At 35.8% G+C, this 21,158-nt stretch overlaps 1 protein-coding gene across 13 annotated transcripts in view; it reads right to left on the bottom strand.

The window, feature by feature from the left end:
* The window catches only part of KDM6A (lysine demethylase 6A), a 209,483-nt gene that overhangs the window by 121,888 nt on the left and 66,437 nt on the right, over positions 1 to 21,158 (bottom strand). For all 13 annotated transcript variants that reach the window (XM_027091421.1, XM_027091427.1, XM_027091426.1 and 10 more), the window contains exons 3-4: positions 14,351 to 14,459; positions 5,495 to 5,544 (exon numbers count right to left, since the gene is read on the bottom strand). In XM_027091421.1, the coding sequence (XP_026947222.1) occupies positions 5,495 to 5,544; positions 14,351 to 14,459 (159 nt within the window). The remainder of the gene's footprint in view (positions 1 to 5,494; positions 5,545 to 14,350; positions 14,460 to 21,158) is intronic.

The raw sequence follows: 21,158 nt of genomic DNA, 5'->3' as shown, positions 1-21,158 counted from the left end.
AAAAAAAAAAAAAAAAAAAAAAGAAAAAGAAATAAAAGACAATCCTCAGAATGGGAGAATATATTTGCAAATGAAGCAACTGACAAAGGATTAATCTCCAAAATTTACAAGCAGCTCATGCAGCTCAATATCAAAAAAACAAACAACCCAATCCAAAAATGGGCAGAAGACCTAAATAGACATTTGTTCAAAGAAGATATACAGATTGCCAACAAACACATGAAAGGATGCTCAACATCACTCATCGTTAGAGAAATGCAAATTAAAACTACAATGAGGTATCACCTCACACCAGTCAGAATGGCCATCATCAAAATATCTACAAACAATAAATGCTGGAGAGGGTGTGGAGAAAAGGAAACACTCTTGCACTGTTGGTGGGAATGTAAACTGATACAGCCACTGTGGAGAACAGTATGGAGGTTCCTTAAAAAACTACAAATAGAACTACCATACGACCCAGCAATCCCACTACTGGTCATATACCCTGAGAAAAACATAATTCAAAACGAGTCATGTACCAAAATGTTCATTGCAGCTCTATTTACAATAGCCAGAACATGGAAGCAACCTAAGTGTCCATCAACGGATGAATGGATAAAGAAGATGTGGCACATATATACAATGGAATATTACTCATCCATAAAAAGAAACGAAATTGAGTTATTTGTAGTGAGGTGGATGGACCCAGAGACTGTCATACAGAGTGAAGTAAGTCAGAAAGAGAAAAACAAATACCATATGCTAACACATATATATGGAATCTTAAAAATTAAAAAAAAGAGAAGGTTCTGAAGAACCTATGGGCAGGACAGGAATAAAGATGCAGACATAGAGAATGGACTTGAGGACACGGGGAAGGGGAAGGGGGAAGGGTAAGCTGGGACGAAGTGAGAGAGTAGCATGGACATATATACACTACCAAATGTAAAATAGATAGCTAGTGGGAAGCAGCCACATAGCACAGGGAGATCAGCTTGGTGCTTTGTGACCACCTAGAAGGGTGGGATAGCGAGGGTGGGAGGGAGATGCGAGAGGGAGGAGATATGGGGATATATGTATATGCATAGCTGATTCACTTTGTTTTAAAGCAGAAACTAAGAGACCATTGTAAAGCAATTATACTCCAATAAAGATGTTAAGAAAAGAAAAAGGAAAAAAAAGAAAGAAAGAACAGACATATAGAACATAACGTAACAGGGAATATAACAGAGGATCTAGCAATAGACACAAAACTAAATGGTCAACTGATTTTTATCTAAGAGGAAATAAACAGTAAATCAAATTTGAAAGGACAGTCTTTCCAATGAATGATGCTAGAACAACTGGATATGTGTTCAAGGGGTGGGGAAGAACACTGATGCTCATCTCACATCATGAACAACCTGAAATGTATCATAAACCAAAATTTAAGAAATGTGATTACAGAACTCCTGGGGAAAAAAAGCTGAGGAAATGTTTATGATCTTCAGGTAGGCAAAGAGTTCTTAGCAGAACACAAAAACCACAAGGTATAAAAGAAAAAAATTATTAAATGGACTTCATCAAAATTATAAATATTTGCTCGTAAAAAGGCACAAGTAAGAAAACAAAAAGCAAACCACAGACTGTGAAAAAGTATTTGCAAAACATATCTGACAAAGGGAATATGCAAAGAGCCCATGCAACTCAATTAATAATACACAAAAAGAAGTTAAAAATCAGCAAAAGATGTGAACAGATAATAACAAAAGGTACATGAAAGGCCAATAGCACATAGAAGATGCTCAACATCACTATCATTGGGGAAACGCAGATAAAACCAAAATGAAAACCCACTACTTACTTACTAGAATGGCTAAAGTTAAAAAGATTGAAAGTACCGAGTGATATCCAAGATGTAGAACAATTGAGAATCTCATATATTGCTAGTAAGAATGTGAAGTGGTACAGCCACTTTGTAAAAGTTTGGCCGTTAACTCTACAACTGCAATGTGACCCAGCATTTCCAAATCCTAGGTATATATACCAAGAGAAGTGAAAACCTATGTCTACACAAAAACAAATAATGTTCACTGCACTTCATTCATGCTTATCAAAAGCTGGACACAACCCTAATGTTTGTCAACTAATAAATGGGAAAATTAATTGTGGTATAATCATTCTATTAGATACTACATAACAATGAAAAGGAACACAATACTGATACACACAAGAACATGGATGAATCTCAAAAACAGTATGCTAAATTAAAACAAAAAAATACATGCTATTTGAATCCAGGTGTGTGACATTCTAGGAACGGCAAAATTAGAGACTCCAGAAAGCATATACACAGATAACTGGTTGCCTGGGACCAGGGGTCAAGAATGGGAATCAACTGTAAAGGGGGACAATGGAACACTTTGAGTGATAGAAACATTCTATATCTTAATTGCAGTAATGATTACACAACCCCATATAAATTGCCGAAATGCAGCAAATTTGAACACTTAAAATAATGTAAATGATACTTCAAAAAAGCCGGAGAGAAAAATCATCAGCTATTTTTGTGGAGTTAATTAGTTTATTTGGAAAAACAAGCAACAAAGAAAGGACAGCCAGGGAAACCCTAGAAACAAGAACAATGGGGAAAGGGTGCCACAGCACTACCGTATACATACTGTATATGTAGTGTAAACCTATTCCAAAACCTCTGTAAGTAAAATAGTATAGCATTAATTCATGAACAGACTAATGAAACAGACCACAGAAAATATAAGTAGACAAAACTTCATATGAAAATTTAGCATACAACTAAGGCAACATCTCAAATTAGTACGGAAAAAATGAAATTTTTTAACAATATATTATGTTGGGATAATTAGCCATAGGCAAAGAATAAACTTAGATGTTCCTCACACTATAAATCAGGGATAAATCCCAAATGGATCAGAGATTTAAATTAAAAACTAAAACCATTTAAGTACTAAAAGAAAATGTGGATGAATTTCTCTAACACCTGGGAGTGAGGAAAAAACTATCCTATGATTCAACATGCAGGTGCAATTTAGAAAAAGACTGATAAATTTGACTAGATAGAAATAACTTCTGCATGGACAAAAACAAACACACAAAAGCAAAATAAAACAATAAATGAAAACTGCAATTTTTATCACAAATAAAGGATAAATATAGATCATACATAAAATATGGCTATACAAAACAGAAAGAAAACAATGGCCCAACTGAAGAGAAATGAACAAATATTTCAAAGAAAAGGAAACACAAATAGTCTTTAAACTTCAATTAAAAATTCAATTAAGAAAATGCAAGTTAAAAACAAGACACCATTTCTCACCTATCAGATTTCACAAAAAGCCTGCTGACATAAACTTTCTTGGTTAAGACCAAGGGGAAACAAGAGCTCCCAAAGGAGTGGTTCACACCACTAGACCCAGCAATCCCAATTATCAAGGAATCTATACCAAAGAGAATCTATACCAAAGAACACTAACAAAAAGACACTTTTACTATTTACTGCAGTACTACCTGTACTGAAGCAACTGATTGAATAAACAATGGAAGAAATCACCATGACACTGGATTAGGCAAAGATTTCTTAGCTACAAAACCAAAAGCCCAAGCAATGAAAGAAACAGTTGAGAAATTGGATGTCATCAAAATTTTTAATTTTTGCACTTCAAACTATACTATCAAGAAAATGAAAATATAAGCCACAGACTTTGAGAAAATATTTGCAAATTATATATCCGATAAGGGGTTGTATCCGGAATGTATAAAGAACTCTCACAACACACCAATTTTTTTTTTTTTAAGTTTTCGGCCGCGCCACGCAGCCATGTGGGATCTTAGTTCCCAGATCAGGGATCAAACCCATGCACCCTTCATTGGAAGCGTGGAGTCTTAAACACTGAACCGCCAGGGCAGTCCCAACATACTAATTTTTTGAAAAACAAATTTAAAAATCAGCAAAGGTTTACAGAGGCATTTCACCAAAGAATATACACAAATAGCTAATGTGGTCATTAAACAGTGCTCAACATCAGTCTTTAGGAAAATGCAAATAAAAACTGTAATAATGAGGATATGAAGAAACTGTTACCCTCATACACTGCTGGTGAGAATGTAAAATGTTACAGCCACCCTGGAAAACAATTTTGGCAGTTACTCAAAATGTTAAACATAGATTTACTTTACAACCTGGCAATTCCACCCCTGGTTATTTACCGAAGAAAACTGAAACTATATATGTCCACACAAAAACTTGTATACAGATGTTCACAGGAGCATTATTCACAATAGCCAAAAAGTAGAGACAACTAAAATGCTCAACTGGTGAATGGATATATAAAATATGGTATAACCACACAATGGAATATTATTAGATAATAAAAAGGAATAAAGTATTAATACATGCTACACATGGATCAACCTTAAAAATATATGCTTAGTGAAAGAAGTCAGTCACAAAAGACTACATATTATATGATTCAATTTATATGAAATACCCAGAAAATACAAATACACAGAGACAGAAAGTAGATTAGTACTCGCCAGGGGTTGGGCATGAGGTTTCATTACGGTGAGATAGACATGTCCTAAAGTAAGACTTTGGTTATGGTTGCACAACTCTGGAAATTTACTAAAAGTCACTGAATGGCATAAAGAAGTTGAATTTTATGGTATTTAATTACACTTCAATAAGCTTTAAAAAGAAGAAAAGATAAGCCATAGACTAGAAAAGATATTTTCAATATATTTTTTAAATTACCAAAATATACTGTTAAAACTTCTACATATCAAAAAGAAACATAAATTAGGCAATAGAAAAAATAAAATCCACCTTAAAAATCTGAAATGGCAATTCAGATAAAGAAACCCCACTGGGTCAGTAAACTTATACTTCAAAGTAAACATGATGTGAAAGATTAACCTGTCCAGGTAACTTTATGCACTGCTCAAACTAAGAAAACAGATGATTCATTGCTGTGCACAGTTCTTCATTTAGGTACTGGTCTTTTAAAAAATGGTTAGGTTCAGCTGCCCTCAGAGCTCCAATTATAGACAGACTATACCAATAAAGATTTTCATTTATGCCTTCCCTTTTCAGCCTGATACGGCCATCTTCAGACTTCTTTTATTCCTAGGTACCAACTTAAGACAACTGAAGAATCATTTTGTTGCCATTTGATTTTAATGGCTTTAACTTTCACACTTTGGATCGTCTTTGGCCAACAAACTGTGTCAGAATAATCTAATTCTTTTAACAAAATACAAGTTGATCATACAAGACAGCACAAATGAAGAACACTCATTTCTCCCTTTCCAATCCCTTTTGCCTAGAAGTAATATTTTCAATTAACAAAACAAAAAAGCAAGAGCACAATTCGTTTTGAGTATAAACAGCAGTAATCTGCCAGAGAAGAGAAGGGGAGGCAAGAGGAGAAGGGAAGGGAAGGGAAGGGGAAGAGGGAAAGAGGGGAAGGGAAGGGGTATGCAAATGTGCACTAACCTTCCAGTAGTCAGATTGTAAACTGTAGTACCTCTGGTATGCAGATAATGCTGAAAGAAGGAAAATAAGCATGAGTCACAATTATGTCCCATTTCAAAATCAATTAACAAGTTTTAAGAAACATTACAACAAAATTCCCATCATACCCACCTCCCAGCAGATAGTGATATTTAAAACCAAACAATTTAAACTCTGGGGCGTCCCTACTCATAGTCAGACATGGTAACAAATGTCCAATATATAGGAGTTCAAGGAAGTAAAACCATGGTCACATTTCAGACCTGCACTTGAACAGAATCTGGGCAACCTCTTGAATCAACTTGAACTTCCTCAGAGACCAAATCTGATAAATGGATTAATACTCCAGAATGTGATGGGTCGTTTGTTCTAACAAGGGATCTCACTTCCAAAAATGACTAAGAGGGCTTCCCTGGTGGCGCAGTGGTTGAGAGTCCGCCTGCGGATGCAGGGGACACGGGTTCGTGCCCCGGTCCGGGAAGATCCCACATGCCGCGGAGCCACTGGGCCTGTGAGCCATGGCCGCTGAGCCTGTGTGTCCGGAGCCTGTGCTCCGCAACGGGAGAGGCCACAACAGTGAGAGGCCCACATACCTCAAAAAAAAAAAAAAAAAAAAATGACTAAGAGCTCAACCACCTCAAAGAGCAAAGGAACTACAGTTGACTCTTGAACAACACAGACGTAAGAGGCACTGACCTCCGCACAGTAGAAAAGCCAAGTATAACTTATCGACGGCTCTCTGGATCCGCAGTTCTGTATCCTTGGATTCAACCGACCACAAGATCATGTAGTGCTATAGTATTTACTACTGAAAAAATTCCATGTGTAAGTGGACCTGCGAAGTTCAAACCCCTGTTGTTCAAGGGTCAACCGTACTCCTTTTGTGCTGCTCCCTTTCATACAATCAAAAAAGAAAAAAACCCAGGCCACAATTACCTTACCCCAAACTCCAACTCAATTCCAAAATAGGGCATCCCATACCCCTAAATCCATCTCAAGGTATAACAGGCTCTGGAAGAAATTAAACTACAGTCGTCCCTCAGTATCTGCAGTGGATTGGTCCCAGGATCCACCGTAGATACCAAAATCCACTGTGATCACATCCCACAGTCGGCCCTGCATGTGCACGGATTCCACATCCACGGATGATAAAAATAGCAGTACATATATGTACTGAAAAAATCCCACGTATAAGAGGACCTGCAAGGCTCAAACCTGTGCTGTTGAACAGTCAACTGTAGAGCTTGTCAATCCAAAAACTCAGTGAGGGGCAGGCAGTAACAAAGTAAAGTAAAGGTTATACATGCACATTAGAATTGGTAGAGAGCCTTTTTTTAAAAACTCATGAGCAATAAATAAGTCACGGGGGTGTAATGTGCAGCATGATGACTATAATTAATAATACTGTATTGCATATTTGAAAGCTGCTAAGAGTAAATCTTAAAAGTTCTCATCACAAGAAAAAATACTATAACTGTGTATGGTGACAGATGTTAACTAGACTTAACTATGATCATTCCACAATATATGCAAACATCAAATCATTATGTTATATACCTGAAACTAATAGTTATATATCAATTATACCTCAATTTTTAAAAAGAGTAACATTTTCAAATAAGATTTTCAACACGTGTAAAAAAATTTTATACTGAAAAAAAATGGGGAGGGTGGAAATTAACATTTTCTAAAACTCCAGGTATGTTTTCATACTGTTCATCAGTAAGCAGCCAAAATGAATACCATATAGAATACCACATAGAGAACTTCCTGAATATGTTCAAATTAGAGAAGCATCACCCAAAAACATCATCACGTATCCGAACAAGTAACTTATTTGAATTATGTTCATCTTTTTTGCACAAAGATGATGCCAACCAACCTATCACTGGAAGGACATTTAGACTGTAATTTTTCCAGTTCTGAGGAAGAGGTGATTTCAAGCCATCTTCTGTTTTCTAGTTCTTCATACATGAGTGTAGCTAGCTCATAAAGATCACTGATTAATGGTTTTCTAAAAAGAAAAGCAAACCAACTTACCAAGCTAGACAGAACAGAATAGTCAAATAAGGTTTGACGGATTTATAGAGAACAGTCATGGAAAAGGTGTTTTCTCTCTACTGCCTGATGTGAACAAGGAAGCATATATCACCAACTGCCACCACAGGGGAACTATTCTTAAGATGAAGCCCACAGAAGATAGCAGCAGAAACAGATGGAAAGTACTGGATACTTCTAGACTTCGAACTATATCTAGTGCACAACTCACCTATGAACCTTCAATTATATGAGGGAATAAATCTCCTTATTGTTTAAGCTAGAATCAAGTCTTTGATATTTGTGCCTCCTAACCAAGAGAAGCCAGGGTCCCTGACAATTTTGTGCAATCACCATATCAAGCCTGGACTGCCCTTTTAACGGGAATTTCAACAAACTTGAAGGGTATGTTTCCAGTAACATGAATAACAATATATATTACATGACTTCATAAAATTCCCATTTTAGAATTTGAAGAGCCCTTAAAGAGACAGTATGATGTAACTGAAACCGAGGTACCTACGTGAACCGAAGAAGCCTATGTGATTATCAATTGGGAGAAACATGGCATCCATACTACAATATGATGAATTGAGAAATAAATACAAGCCCTCAAATTCAAAGTCACAAAAGTAAATGCTCCAAATTTCAAGCACAGATTTGTAAATGAGACACTTCAATGAGCATTTGTTATCTTTCCATTCATTTACACATTTCTCAACAATTATACTTTACTCCATTAGGCCTAGGATCCTATATTTTAAGAAAGACCTTAACATATTTAACATTTTTCCTAATCCAAATAAATCATTAAAACTCTACAAGTACCCACCACCAGAGTCTCTCTAATGAAATCCTTTTAACCAAAGCACAGTCCTTATTTCCAATCTTTAAGTCAGTTACCTATTGTGAAAATAAATTCCTACTCCACTGTAACTAGATTTTCCTTAAGTCCTTAATAGAGAATGAGGGAAATCATTTATTTGGACATACTTATAATGCTTAAAACCAGTTTCAGGATTGTACCATCTGTCTAATGGGCTTTTCCTTCCCTAAATCACCTAATCTTCACTTGGAGATCCCTCAGTTATTTACTGGCTCCAGAAGTCCTTGTTCATCCCACTAGGAAATCTTTTTAACAGTACTTCAGGCAAGACTGTCCTTTTCTTTTGCCACTTAACCAAGAATGGTGTGCTCAAACATATTAATTTCAACTCTCTATCAACCAATTTCCAAAGGTCAGATATTTTTAATCGTTGGAATCAACTTTATTTATGGACAGACTTTTTTCATAATTCTGAGTTTTATTTTGTTTTTAAATAAGCCCATTTAGTCTGTGTAGACTTAAAAAAAGAGAGAAAAATATAATGAATTTAAAGGATTATAGAAAACTGGCAGAGTACTAACAAAGTAACCAGGTCTAAAAAAATTAAATGCAAAAGAAAACAAGCAAAAATACAAATGCAAATAAGAAGGAAGTTAAATTTAACTTTCTGCCAGAAAAAGGGAGTCTCCTTCAGAGTAAGATGCAACAGAAATGCAAGGAAGAAACAGATTTAAAATTCAATCTACACTCACATTAGACTATGCACTAACTGCAGGCAGAACTCAGCATTTCTCTTTTCATCTCTAGCCCAGTGTATAACACTATAGGCAGCAGGTTAGCTGCTCACGGGTGAGTCTATGGGTATGGAAGGGAAGGAAAGGAAAGAAGTACAAGTAAATCTGTCAATTGCACTGACTGTCATCTTTAGGCCAGAACAAGTTGTGACTGCCTAAGATTATTATTAGGTCAAAAGATCTTTGATTATTTTTATCTGAGGCTGAACTAAAAAGTTGTATTTATACCCTGGGATAAATGAGATCTCAGAGAGCTTATACTAACTGTTTCACTGTATATAAATGACTGATGTACCTAACTCCCTAGCACCTTTCTGCCTTCTCAAATCTATGACTGCCTAAAACACATCTTCTCTTGTATGTAGTATTAATACACATTAACATTTGAAAAACCCTCTGGATAGTATCCAACACGACAGACCTTTGTTCCTAAGATTACAGAGACAAGCAGACAGGAAGTTGGAAAAGCAAAGAAACAAATCTTGGAATCCTTTTACTCCTCTATCAGCATCTTCACTGAGGTTTTCAAGTCAAATTAACACATCTACTGAGATCTCAGATTTACTACTTCTTTGTCGTCATTAAAATAATATACTCTTCGAGGTCTTTATTTTTATTTTTTTATTTTTTTGGCCACGCAGCATGCGAGATCTTAGTTCCCCAACTAGGGATCGAACCTGTGCCCCCTGCAGTGGAAGGGCAGAGTCTCAAGCACTGGACCACCAGGGAAGTCCCTCCTTGAGGTTTTTAATATCGCACATTTGGTTTACTACAAGAACCATCAAGTAGCTGTCTTATTTGTATTCCTTCAATGTGTTCTACCACCAGCTCTCTAGTTCTTGAAGCTACAACTTTTGCTCGTTGCCTGGATATGAACTGACAACCTGGGTTATGGTCACTATTTTTTTCCCTTGGGTTATTTTTCTCAATTGCATTTTCTAATTCTAGGCCACAAGTAGATTGAACAAAATCAATTATGCCCAAATTGTGATGAGAGGGAGTGGAGGCACAGTGATTTGTTTATATCAGTAAATACGTTTAAATAAAGTTATATAGAGAAAGAGGGTACAATGACTACAAATGCAATGAAACACATGAATGATCACCTTAACTGTATCAGCTTTCAGAAAGATACATCATATTCATTCTATGTATATTACATGCCAGTTTATGTCAGTATTCTGGATTTTCATTTCATTTTACTATTTCAACACAAAGTAAATTTGTATCATATATACTATGCAAACTACCCCAATGACTATCTGAAAGAACTTTTAAACAAAGAGCAGATTCTTACAAGAATCACAACCTTTAGTTCCAACAACCATGACAATAAAGAGATGAACCATGCAAGGATCCAAAAAAAGGCAATTTTTGGAGAAGCCAAACTCAAGATCTATTATTGGAAAACATGCACTTTATGTCCTTATACTATATATATCCTAGGATGGAGTGTTGTCATTCCACCCAAGAAACATAGAAAGAGAGAAAGACAAAAAGAGCTCACCAACTCTGACTTAAGACTTCTCCACATAAGCAACTCTTAGCATGTAACTTGCCCTAGCCATTTATAATTACTGAGGAACTAAAACAACCAAAACCTACTTTGCCCAAAAGTGATAGACAATGCAACAAATGACCAATTACTTGAAGGAAGGAGGAAAGGGAGAAAGATCTATCATCAGGTGGAATTTCAGGGAAAACTTCCAGCTCACCACAAACCATGAAGAAACTATCTGTAAAAGTGTCAAGGTTTTCATACTAATATCAGGAATGATTAATTATTGTATCTCCTTCAACTAATTTTTTTACTTCTGGAATTTTTACTATCTGCACCCCAAGTCTCTTACCTCAGAGTTTCTATCTTTTTATAATTTTGCTGTGTACTGAGGTATTTTACTACCGGATTTTCTAAGCAATCAACTTAACTTAATGACGATTCTCTCCTATAATCTGCCATACATATTCACAAATATTTACACATAATTTCTATTAATTAAACTGCTCCTGAGACCCATCACATATATTCACAAGAATATACACTTGTCCTTCAGCCCGGGGTTCTCTGTCTCTCAGGTTGTTCTTCAACTCAAAGAGAAATCACAGTACCATCTCCATGGCTTAAGGCAGTCTGTCTGACAGCCCCATCAGCTGTTTGGTTCAGCTGAGGTTGACAGGTTAGCCGTGGGGGTAGGAGTGGAAAGGAGGTATAGACACTATAAGGAACCACTCAAATCCCACTTCAATGAAGGACTGTTGGCAGTCTTGCGTACAAGAGAGCCTCTAGCAGTGAGTTGTCTTAAGTTGAGGAGAGCAACCTTGCCTGAGGTCACACTCCTTCCCATGCCCAGTATGGAATGAATGGAGTATAAAGGCCTGGTCATCTTGGCCCAACCAGTGATAGCCATTCTAGCTCCGGGGCTCCCCATGGAGTTGGCCAAGGCTGTCACAGCTTAACTTCTTCCTCTGTCCAATCCTGGTTCCATTTCCCACCTTCCACAGTGCTGATCCTAAAGGTACTCCTTACTAAACATCTTGTATGCTAAACTCACTGCAGAGGAATCCAACCAACAACAGGCTAAGTGCAATAAGCCTCCAGCCTCCATTTTCCCGCAATCCTCTAACCCATTACTTTTTCAGGACAAATTCCTAGAAGCCTAATAACCAAATCAAGTGATGGAAAATTTTTTAAATTCTTCATACATATTACCAACCAGAAAGACTAAAAAATGTTTTATAAGGTCTTTTTATCTTCTTCTTCAAATTCCTCTGAAATGAAAAGGTAATTTTTAATTAATAAATCCATAACAGTAAAGACAATGAAAGTATACTATCTGTAGATCAGAAATTTTTAGAAATTCATATAAGACAGGAAGTAGATGAGATCAGAATAAGAAATAAGGGCAGAAAAACCACAGTCCAAAATGTACACAAAATATTTTCTAGCATTTTCTACTCCAAAAGTAGAAGCAGTTTTTCATAAGGAACCCCAAACTCTGAAAATTTCACGCACAAGAGGACTCAGGACAGTATTTAAAGAACTGTCCTCAGAATAAACAGGGCCAGTAAATCCCCCACATACATACATCTGAGCAGTCTACTCACATGTTCACTGAATAGTTTATGTTTATTTCCCAGTAAGTTATGGTTTGTAATCTGTTCTCTAAAAATAAACATCTATTTGTTTGGGGCTAGAGGTTCTCATCTTGTACTGGTTCCAAAGAAAAAAGGAGAAAGTAGCCTGAGGTAACAAATGTCTCCATAAATTGGTGATGATGGTGATGATGTGTGGAAGGGGCTACTAGAGACTGGCTCTAGTCTGGGACTTCTGGGAAGACAGTGAAGAGAATGGATAGAAAGATTTCAATAATTAGTATTTTTAAAGGATTTTTTTTAAGTGGGAATGTGGTCAATAAAGCCTCAAGGATGAATTCAAACAACTCTCGTCTAGGAAATAAGAAGCCATCAGCTTGAAATACTAAAATATACTGAAATACAAATGTATACCTCTGCATTCATTCTCTCCTTCCTCTTCTTCCTATTACAAATTATCAATGGCCAGTTCATCTACACAACAGCAAACGGGTCGCAGAGCACACCTTTTCAAGGACTTAAATCCTTGGGTTACCCTTCTCTTCTCCCATCTTTCTAGATTACTCCTACAAGCTAGTTTGCCAGCACTGTCTAGTTGCCACATGCCCCCACCACACCTTCCAAAAAAGAAAACACCTCCAAAACAAATATCCCTGGATTCTTCATTACCTTCACAGCCAAACATTTTATAAATGGAAAATGTAGCTAAATTCATAGACTAATAAAGTTTTAAAAGCTTTTTTTTTATTTATTTGTTTGTTTGTTTATTTATTTATTTATTTTAAATGACCACTAAGCAATAAGGACATACAGCCACATATGCAAACCTAATTTTCAAGTCTGGGTCTCTGTTTATATGCTCTAAAACTAGTGCGCTCTCCAAATAAAAGGTGCAGCAATGAAAAATCAGATTGCACAGAACTCTGTATTATTTCTTTTGTATAATTCTTTCCTTTAAATAAGTTACTGTTTTAATTAAAATATCTAATAGATTGTTAAATAATTATCAATACCTATTACCCTGAAGTCACTTTGCTAAGTATTAAGCAGTTTCACACAGGAATCCCAAAACCCCTGAGCAGCTACCACATCCTCCCCTCGTTTTACAGATTACAGATAGAAGCTCAGGGATGTTTATAATCTGTTAAAAAGTAATGCAGCTGAACCACAGAGATGAGCTGGGGAATAAGCCTAATTTCAAACCCCACAGCATACCTGTCTCAAAGTAAAATTGTACTTTCATTAGGAAAGTATTCACTTGACCTAACATAATTAAACACGAACAATCCTTCGCTCTAGCCCTGAACAACCTTTCAGTTGTTCAGCCCACCTAAATACATTTGTGGAAAACAAGCATAAGTCCATCCACTTCACATTAAAATGTTTACTATCATCAAAAGGTTAAAATGTTATTGATTATAAGAATATAGTTTTTCTTTGCCTTTGGTATTGAGGGGTGTGGTGTTTGGGGGGTGCTTTTAACTTCCTAAGTGAGTAATGGCCTGGGTCAGCCGCTTGGTACCATAAAAAGGACACATCTTGGGGGGCTACCTTCAATAATTTAACTCACTTATTTCCGATAGGAAAAGCTTTTCAAATGAATAAAAAAAATGCTTTATCCAACGCTCAAGCTCATGTGTGATCATCTCTCTATGTTACTTACCTTTACAATAACATGGCTACAGATCAGGTTTTCATTCAAATATTTTCTAGCTAAAATCGAAGTTAAAGGATAAAGAAGAGAAATGCTGAGTTTGTGTTACTTTTCCAAAGTGTCCATCAATGGCTCACTTTCTACTATAGTTGAGCCTTTAAAAAGCAGGAATTTTTCACAAGGCAGAACAAAACGGTAGTACACATGTAGGTGGTTATCAGTTTAGCAGAATGGTCAACTTACTGCTGATTTACATGGAGTCATGTGAACTTTTCCCATTTCCATCTACTCCACTTTTCTCATTGTTTTTAGGATGTTCATAAGCTTATAATTTCTTAGAAGTAAAAATGGTAATACTTCCGATAGAGTACAATTACAGTTATTTTGAATACATATATAAATCAAACAGTAATTAACAAGGGGAAAAAAATTACCTTTTGGATAATCTTCCAATAAGAGGTTGAAGTGACCTAATTGACAAAAGAAATCAGACTCCACTTTTCCTTCAGCTTTTAAGATTAGAGATTCGTAGCAGCGAACAGCCTAGAAATAAAAAATACAAACATTTTAAAAAAAGACAAAACCCTAAAATACATTTCCTTCCTGAGATAATGCATATAATCCTCCATTCAATCACCCAAGAAATCAATAAATTTTACTTCTACCTCAGATATAGTCAATGCAGTATTCTTCTAAAATACCTATTTATTAAAAGAACCACTAATTATGGCATAAGTGCTTTTCCTACTTATAAAATGGAAATACTTGCCAAATAAGATAATGTAGGAACACTCTGATAACTTTATTCATTAGCTGTAAATCTAAATTTTTACTGTGGTCCATGTTGACATAAACAAATATATTAATCTTTTCCACAAATGGTAAGAACTTTATTGAATCACATGAGAATTCACAGAATCTCCAGAGTAATGATAACTACCATTTATACTGAAGAGCTACTTTTTACCATCACCTCTACCCACTTAAACTACCATAAACTGTCTTTCAATTATCTTCTTATGATACACGTCATACCCACCAACTCTAACTCTATTCCTAATTTTACCCCCATTCCAATACATGCATATGCACTCACTCTGTTTGTTCCCTGAAGAAAAAAAATAACAGTATTTTAAGGATATCATTCTTTTTTTGTAATCCAGAAGAGTGCAGAGGGAAAATAATGAATGATGGAAAGAACAGGATTCTGGAGTCTGACAAATTCCAGTCATCATTAGCTACAGGAGATCCTGGGGAACTTATCGTCTCTGATTCTCAATTTTAATAACACTCAAAGGGCTGATTAAAGGATTAAAACTAGAAAACTTCTCTAAGGGTTTATCACAGTGCTTAGCACTCCATAGGTACTTAATAATTGTTTCTCTACCTTCTACTTAGGTTAAGATAAAAAGCTCCAACTCTTCCAGGATTGTTTCAAGCACCCCAATAATTTTGTCAAAATTTCCCTAACAATCTACACTACAATGTTGTTATGTGTTATTGTGTGCTGGAGTCACTGAAGAAAAAAATGTGTATGATTTCTCAAATGTCTGAGTACACTCTCAGGTTTGGTGTCCACAAAAAAAGTTTCCATTATCAAAAAATCCTTTCACCACCGCTTCAAGAGCTTTTGATGGGATAAGAAAGTGTGATGTGGAGCATGGTACCCACTTAAAATGCCTTGATTTTTCCTCTCCTGTAAAATATAAAGCCTTTGATGAAGAGTTTCAAAATTTTAAATTTACCTATCCAAAGTACATACATAAATACTTATCAAGTTTGGAGAAGCCATCCTAAACAAGGCGAATTTTGGGATGATTTTACCATCCTTAAAGTCTAACATTTATTAAAAGGGACTGTCTTCAGTTCTTATTCCACTCTTAGCTATCTAAATGTACATATATACCAAATCACAATCACTGAAAACTTATCATTCTGCTTCCTTATAATTAAAAGAGCCTGAATGCTACACTGACATCTCAGAAATTACTATAATTTGGAAATTTCAAGATCTTCTTTATTTAAGTCATACATAATCCTATCTGGCAGATGGTTAGAGTACAAAAATATAATTTATTTCAGTGCTTTTTAATATCAGTGAAATTCATAAAATTATTGGGCTACAGTATGACAATTATTAATTTTTACACTAAATAAAATGACTTTTTAAAGCTAATAATGGCATTGTAAATAAAGCTAGTTATTGTCTTAGTTTTTTAAACTCTTAAGTTAGATATTTAGAAACTTTTGCTACTCCTCTCTGATAATTTCTCATGGCTGATTAGCACTAAATTTACCAGCAAATATAGTTTCATGGTGAAAAAGATTTCAAGATACAAACACGAATAAATTTTCTTTAATAATGTAAGTAAAAAGATGGCAACATCCTATACTTCCTCTTATCACCAAACATTGATGCCACTACCATGATCATCTATTACCTATCTTCCATATTCCATTAAAAAAAGGAACACATCTAAAGTGAGTACTATACACAACTCTGATCACCACGAAACACAACACCAGGCAAAAATCAGAATGGACACTCAGACTCAATCAACAGATTCATAGTAATTTCCAACAAAGCCAGCACGTACCTAAACCTACCAACTATGTTAGTGGTCAAAAATGACGCTGACAGAGCCAAATACCAAACAAAATGAAGATGAGCAAAAAGGCAGAATAAACGTTCCAAGCACCTTGAGTCACCATTTCATGGTGAAACTTCATGAATTTATTTGAAGTGTTTGAGGTAAGCACTGATATTAGATACAGGCAAATACTAGCAATTTTTTAAAAGCATTTAAAGGAAAATAAATAAATGGGGCAATTTTCCAATACTACTAACTCATAAAATAAGCTAGAATGAAACAGTGTTTTTATAGTAATGAGTTTCATTAAAAGGCTAGTTTTAAACATAGACGATATGTAGTTAGTTTAGATTTAGAACAAAGTTCAGGCAAACTTCTATAAAGCAAAACTATTTCTTGTTAAAAGGATTACTTTTTTTTTTTAACATCTTTATTGGAGTATAATTGCTTTACATGGTGTTAGTTTCTGCTGTATAACAAAGTGAATCAGCTATACATAAACATATATCCCTTTACCTCCTCCCTCTTGCGTCTCCCTCCCACCCTCTCTATCCCACTCCTCTGGGTGGACACAAAGCACCGAGCTGATCTACCTGTGCCATGTGGCTGCTTCCCACTAGCTATCTATTTTACATTTGGAAGTGTATATGTGTCCATGCCACTAGCTCACTTCATCCCAGCTTACCCCCTTCCCCTTCCCCACATCCTCAAGTCCATTCTCTAGGTCTGCATCTTTATTCCTGTCCTGCCCATAGGTTCTTCAGAACCTTCTTTTTTTTTTTAAGATTCCATATATATGTGTTAGCATACGGTATTTGTTTTTCTCTTTCTGACTTACTTCACTCTGTATGACCGTCTCTAGGTCCATCCACCTCACTCCAAATAACTCAATTTCCTTTCTTTTTATGGCTGAGTAATATTCCATTGTATATATGTGCCACATCTTCTTTATCCATTCATCTGTTGATGGACACTTAGGTTGCTTCCATGTTCTGGCTATTGTAAATAGAGCTGCAATAAACATTGTGGTACATGACTTTTTTTTTTAATTTTTTAATTTATTTTTGGCTGTGTTGGGTCTTCGTTGCTGCACACAGGCTTTCTCTAGTTGCGGCAAGCAGGGGCTACTCTTCGACGCAGTGCGCAGGCTTCTCATTGCGGCGGCTTCTCTTGTTGTGGATCACGGGCTCTAGGCGCACGGGCTTCAGTAGTTGTAGTTGTGGCGCATGGGCTTAGCTGCTCCGTGGCATGTGGGATCTTCCGGGACCAGGGATCGAACCAGTGTCCCCTGCATTGGCAGGCAGATTCTTATCCACTGCGCCACCAGGGAAGTCCTACATGACTCTTTTTGAATTATGGTTTTCTCAGGGTATATGCCCCGTAGTGGGAATTGCTAGGTCATATGGCAGTTCCATTTTTAGTTTTTTAAGGAACCTCCATACTGTTCTCCATAGTGGCTGTATCAATTTAACATTCTAAAAGGGTTACTTTTATATTCTTGCTTTTTTTTTTCATTTTAAATGTGCACAAATAAAATCATCCCCATATAGGATAAGTATGGTTTTGTACACATATGCAGAGAAAAACAACTAGAATATAAAACAAATTATAAAAATAGAAAGTCTAGGGCTTCCCTGGTGGCGCAGTGGTTGAGAGTCCGCCTGCTGATGCAGGGGACACGGGTTCGTGTCCCGGTGCGGGAGGATCCCACATGCTGTGGAGCGGCTGGGCCTGTGAGCCATGGCCGCTGAGCCTGTGCTCCGCAACGGGAGAGGCCACAACAGTGAGAGGCCTGCGTAACGCAAAACAAACAAAAAAAAAAAAAAAAAAAAAAAAAAAAAAAAAAAAAAAAAAAAAAAATAGAAAGTCTATAGTCCAGCCATACGGAAACTTTTTATTTTGTTCATTTTACAGTTTTTCATAATTAAACTTAAAAATTATTATGCTTTCCTCCAGGATTCATACTACCTTTAGTGTAAGGATAGTCAGAAATGTGAATGAAAATCATTTGTACTAGATCATCATCATTCAACAGAGCACGTTCTGCAATGACAAAAATGTTCTGTAATCTGTGCTGCCCAATATACTAGACATATGTGGCTATTGAGCACTTGAAACATAGCTAGTGCAAGACAACTGAATTTTTAAATTGTTTCATTAAATTTGTGTTTAAATTTATATAGACATATGGCAAATGAACAGTGTAGACTAGGTAATTTTTAAAGCTTAAAAACAATGAATATTCAACCCATATGCTAAATATTAAGAAAGCAAAATTTCTTATTTTTATAAATGAAAAACCTATAAAAATAATGGTATATCTTGCACTGGGGATGAGCAACACCTTCCACAAACATCACTTTAAAATCCTATAGTTGTTTATAGTTAGTGGCTTACACATCTATAATCATTACCACCTACTTCCAAAAAAAAAACACATTGAGACGGGAAATAAACAGTTAATCATTAAATACTAGAATCAAAGGAGAGTAAAGGTTCTCCCAGCTACATAGAGAGACTGGATGTCTTCCTCCCATTACAGTGCCATTTTCCACAATGTTCAATATAATTTGTGCTCAGTAGCTGCTTTGTTTTTATTATTTGAAAAAACAGTTATCTCAGAATAGTGATATTATCATTACCCGCTATTTCTAAACCTTGACAGATTACCGCTCATAAACACAGATATGTAAATAATTTGGTTTTTTTATGTTAAGCATTAAAGTCTTTTATGATAAACTTGGTCAATCCCTAGCTAAAATATGAGTTGTTACTATTTTAGAATTGCTAAATATAGGCAACATCTAAACAAATGTGGGTTTTTTTCCAATTTGAAAGATTAGCTGAAGTAGTTGGGTGACATACAAATGGTAGAGAAAACTAATGTAGATTTAAATACCCCAAATGGTTTCCTTTTTTTCTCTTTCTTTCTTTGTAATGCCTGCCATGAATGCCCAAAGCCAGAATCTCAACACAGTCCTAGTTTGGTGGCTCCCATTCTGAAGCCCTTCCTCGTCTATCAGGTTCCCGATGCTTACTGCCTCCCTCACCTGTAAGCTCCGTCAGGGGAAGGGCTATATCCCAACCCATGATCACACGATAGGGGCTTAATATACATTTCTTGAATTAATGAAGCAATGTCATGTTATTATTTTAGATTCTCGAATAACCCTCTCTTCTTTGTCCTAAACTTCCACTTCTTAGGAGCTGCAAGTCAGGATGCTAAGGATTAATCTTATTCGTTACTTAAACTCATTTCCATTAAGATATAAATCACTGGTATTTTAAATGAACCAAACTTTTAGGTTGAATATAATCAAAGCAAGCATGCAGTCCTGCCCATAATTCCTAAAAACAGCCACAGACATAAAAGATGGTTTAGCAGCTGACTACTTACAAAAGATTAGGGATTGAAGCAGACTACAGGTCAACATGCCATCCATGAAATAGGGCTACTAAAAATGTATTCACGGTCCAATTAATGAAGCATATTACACAAATCAACACCAATAATCAGCTCACCAAGGTCTGCTCTGACCAGATCTCCAAAATTATCTTTAGTTCTGAGTGCCACATTTTAACAGGTGGTAACATAAAAAAGGTTACAAGTTTGGTGAAAGATGGAAAAACTATAATGTGAAAATGATTTTAACTGGTTTTAGTTGAGGAGAATCATCAGGGATGCTTTAGCTTTACTCAAATAGTTAAGAAGCTGTCACTTAGGAGAGATTAATTGCACTTTGGGTAGTTCCAGACATCAGACCAATGAATGGGTATAATTTACAAACCAGTTTAATTCAGTGCAATCAGAAAGGAGAAAAACTTAAATATGCCAAAAATTAAATGGGCCATCTTTCTTTGGCTCATATCAAAGAATTAAAGCATAAACGACTAAGGTATCTTAGTGGGGGGTAAAAAGGAGAGTTCTTACTTTGGATACAATTCTGAGCTGCATTTTTTAAAGATTCCTTGAGCTTCTCGGATATAAGCACACAATGTGTAATATTATATATAATACATAACCACACACAAACACACGTGTATATGTGAATGCATATCTCCTGACTTGATTCCATTACATTTTATTCACTTTGAATTTCCAGAATTTCTAAATAAACATACTATCTTGACCTCCTCCCTCAAAACCATAAAAATGTCTGCATCATTAAAGCTGATATCCTTCCCAGAAATATGCCTAAATCAGAATTCTTCCCCTTTCCAGGCACTCGCAATGCCTTTGCCTGTTTTTAAAATACCTTAGGAATCTGAAAGGGTTGAAAGTACCTGAGTCTAAACCATTTTTTGAAATTTCAACACGCCATTTTTTTAATGAAGGGTTACACACTTAAAATGATAATTATTGAGTCTTAATGACATCCATTCCTGAACTTATATATCAGACTTCCTGTTCTTCTCTTTTTAATTTCATTTACTATTTTTGAAAAGTTAAACTTTACACATCACCAATTCTAAAGGGTATGTAGTGAAGTCTCTCTCCCAATCCTAAGCCCAGCCACCCAGTCCCCTTTCCCAGATGCAACAAAAGTAAAAAATTCTTACTATATTCAAGATTATTTTGTGCAGATTCAAGCACATATATTTTTCCCACCTTAGTACTAATATTTACATATTTATATAAACACTTTTCTGT

Source organism: Aethalodelphis obliquidens, unplaced genomic scaffold, assembly GCF_003676395.1.
Source record: "Aethalodelphis obliquidens isolate GAN/ISIS:26980383/991018 unplaced genomic scaffold, ASM367639v1 scaffold71, whole genome shotgun sequence".
Lineage (NCBI taxonomy): Eukaryota > Metazoa > Chordata > Mammalia > Artiodactyla > Delphinidae > Aethalodelphis > Aethalodelphis obliquidens.
Note: the sequence above shows the minus strand (reverse complement) of the source record. Positions and strands in the feature narration are given on the sequence as shown.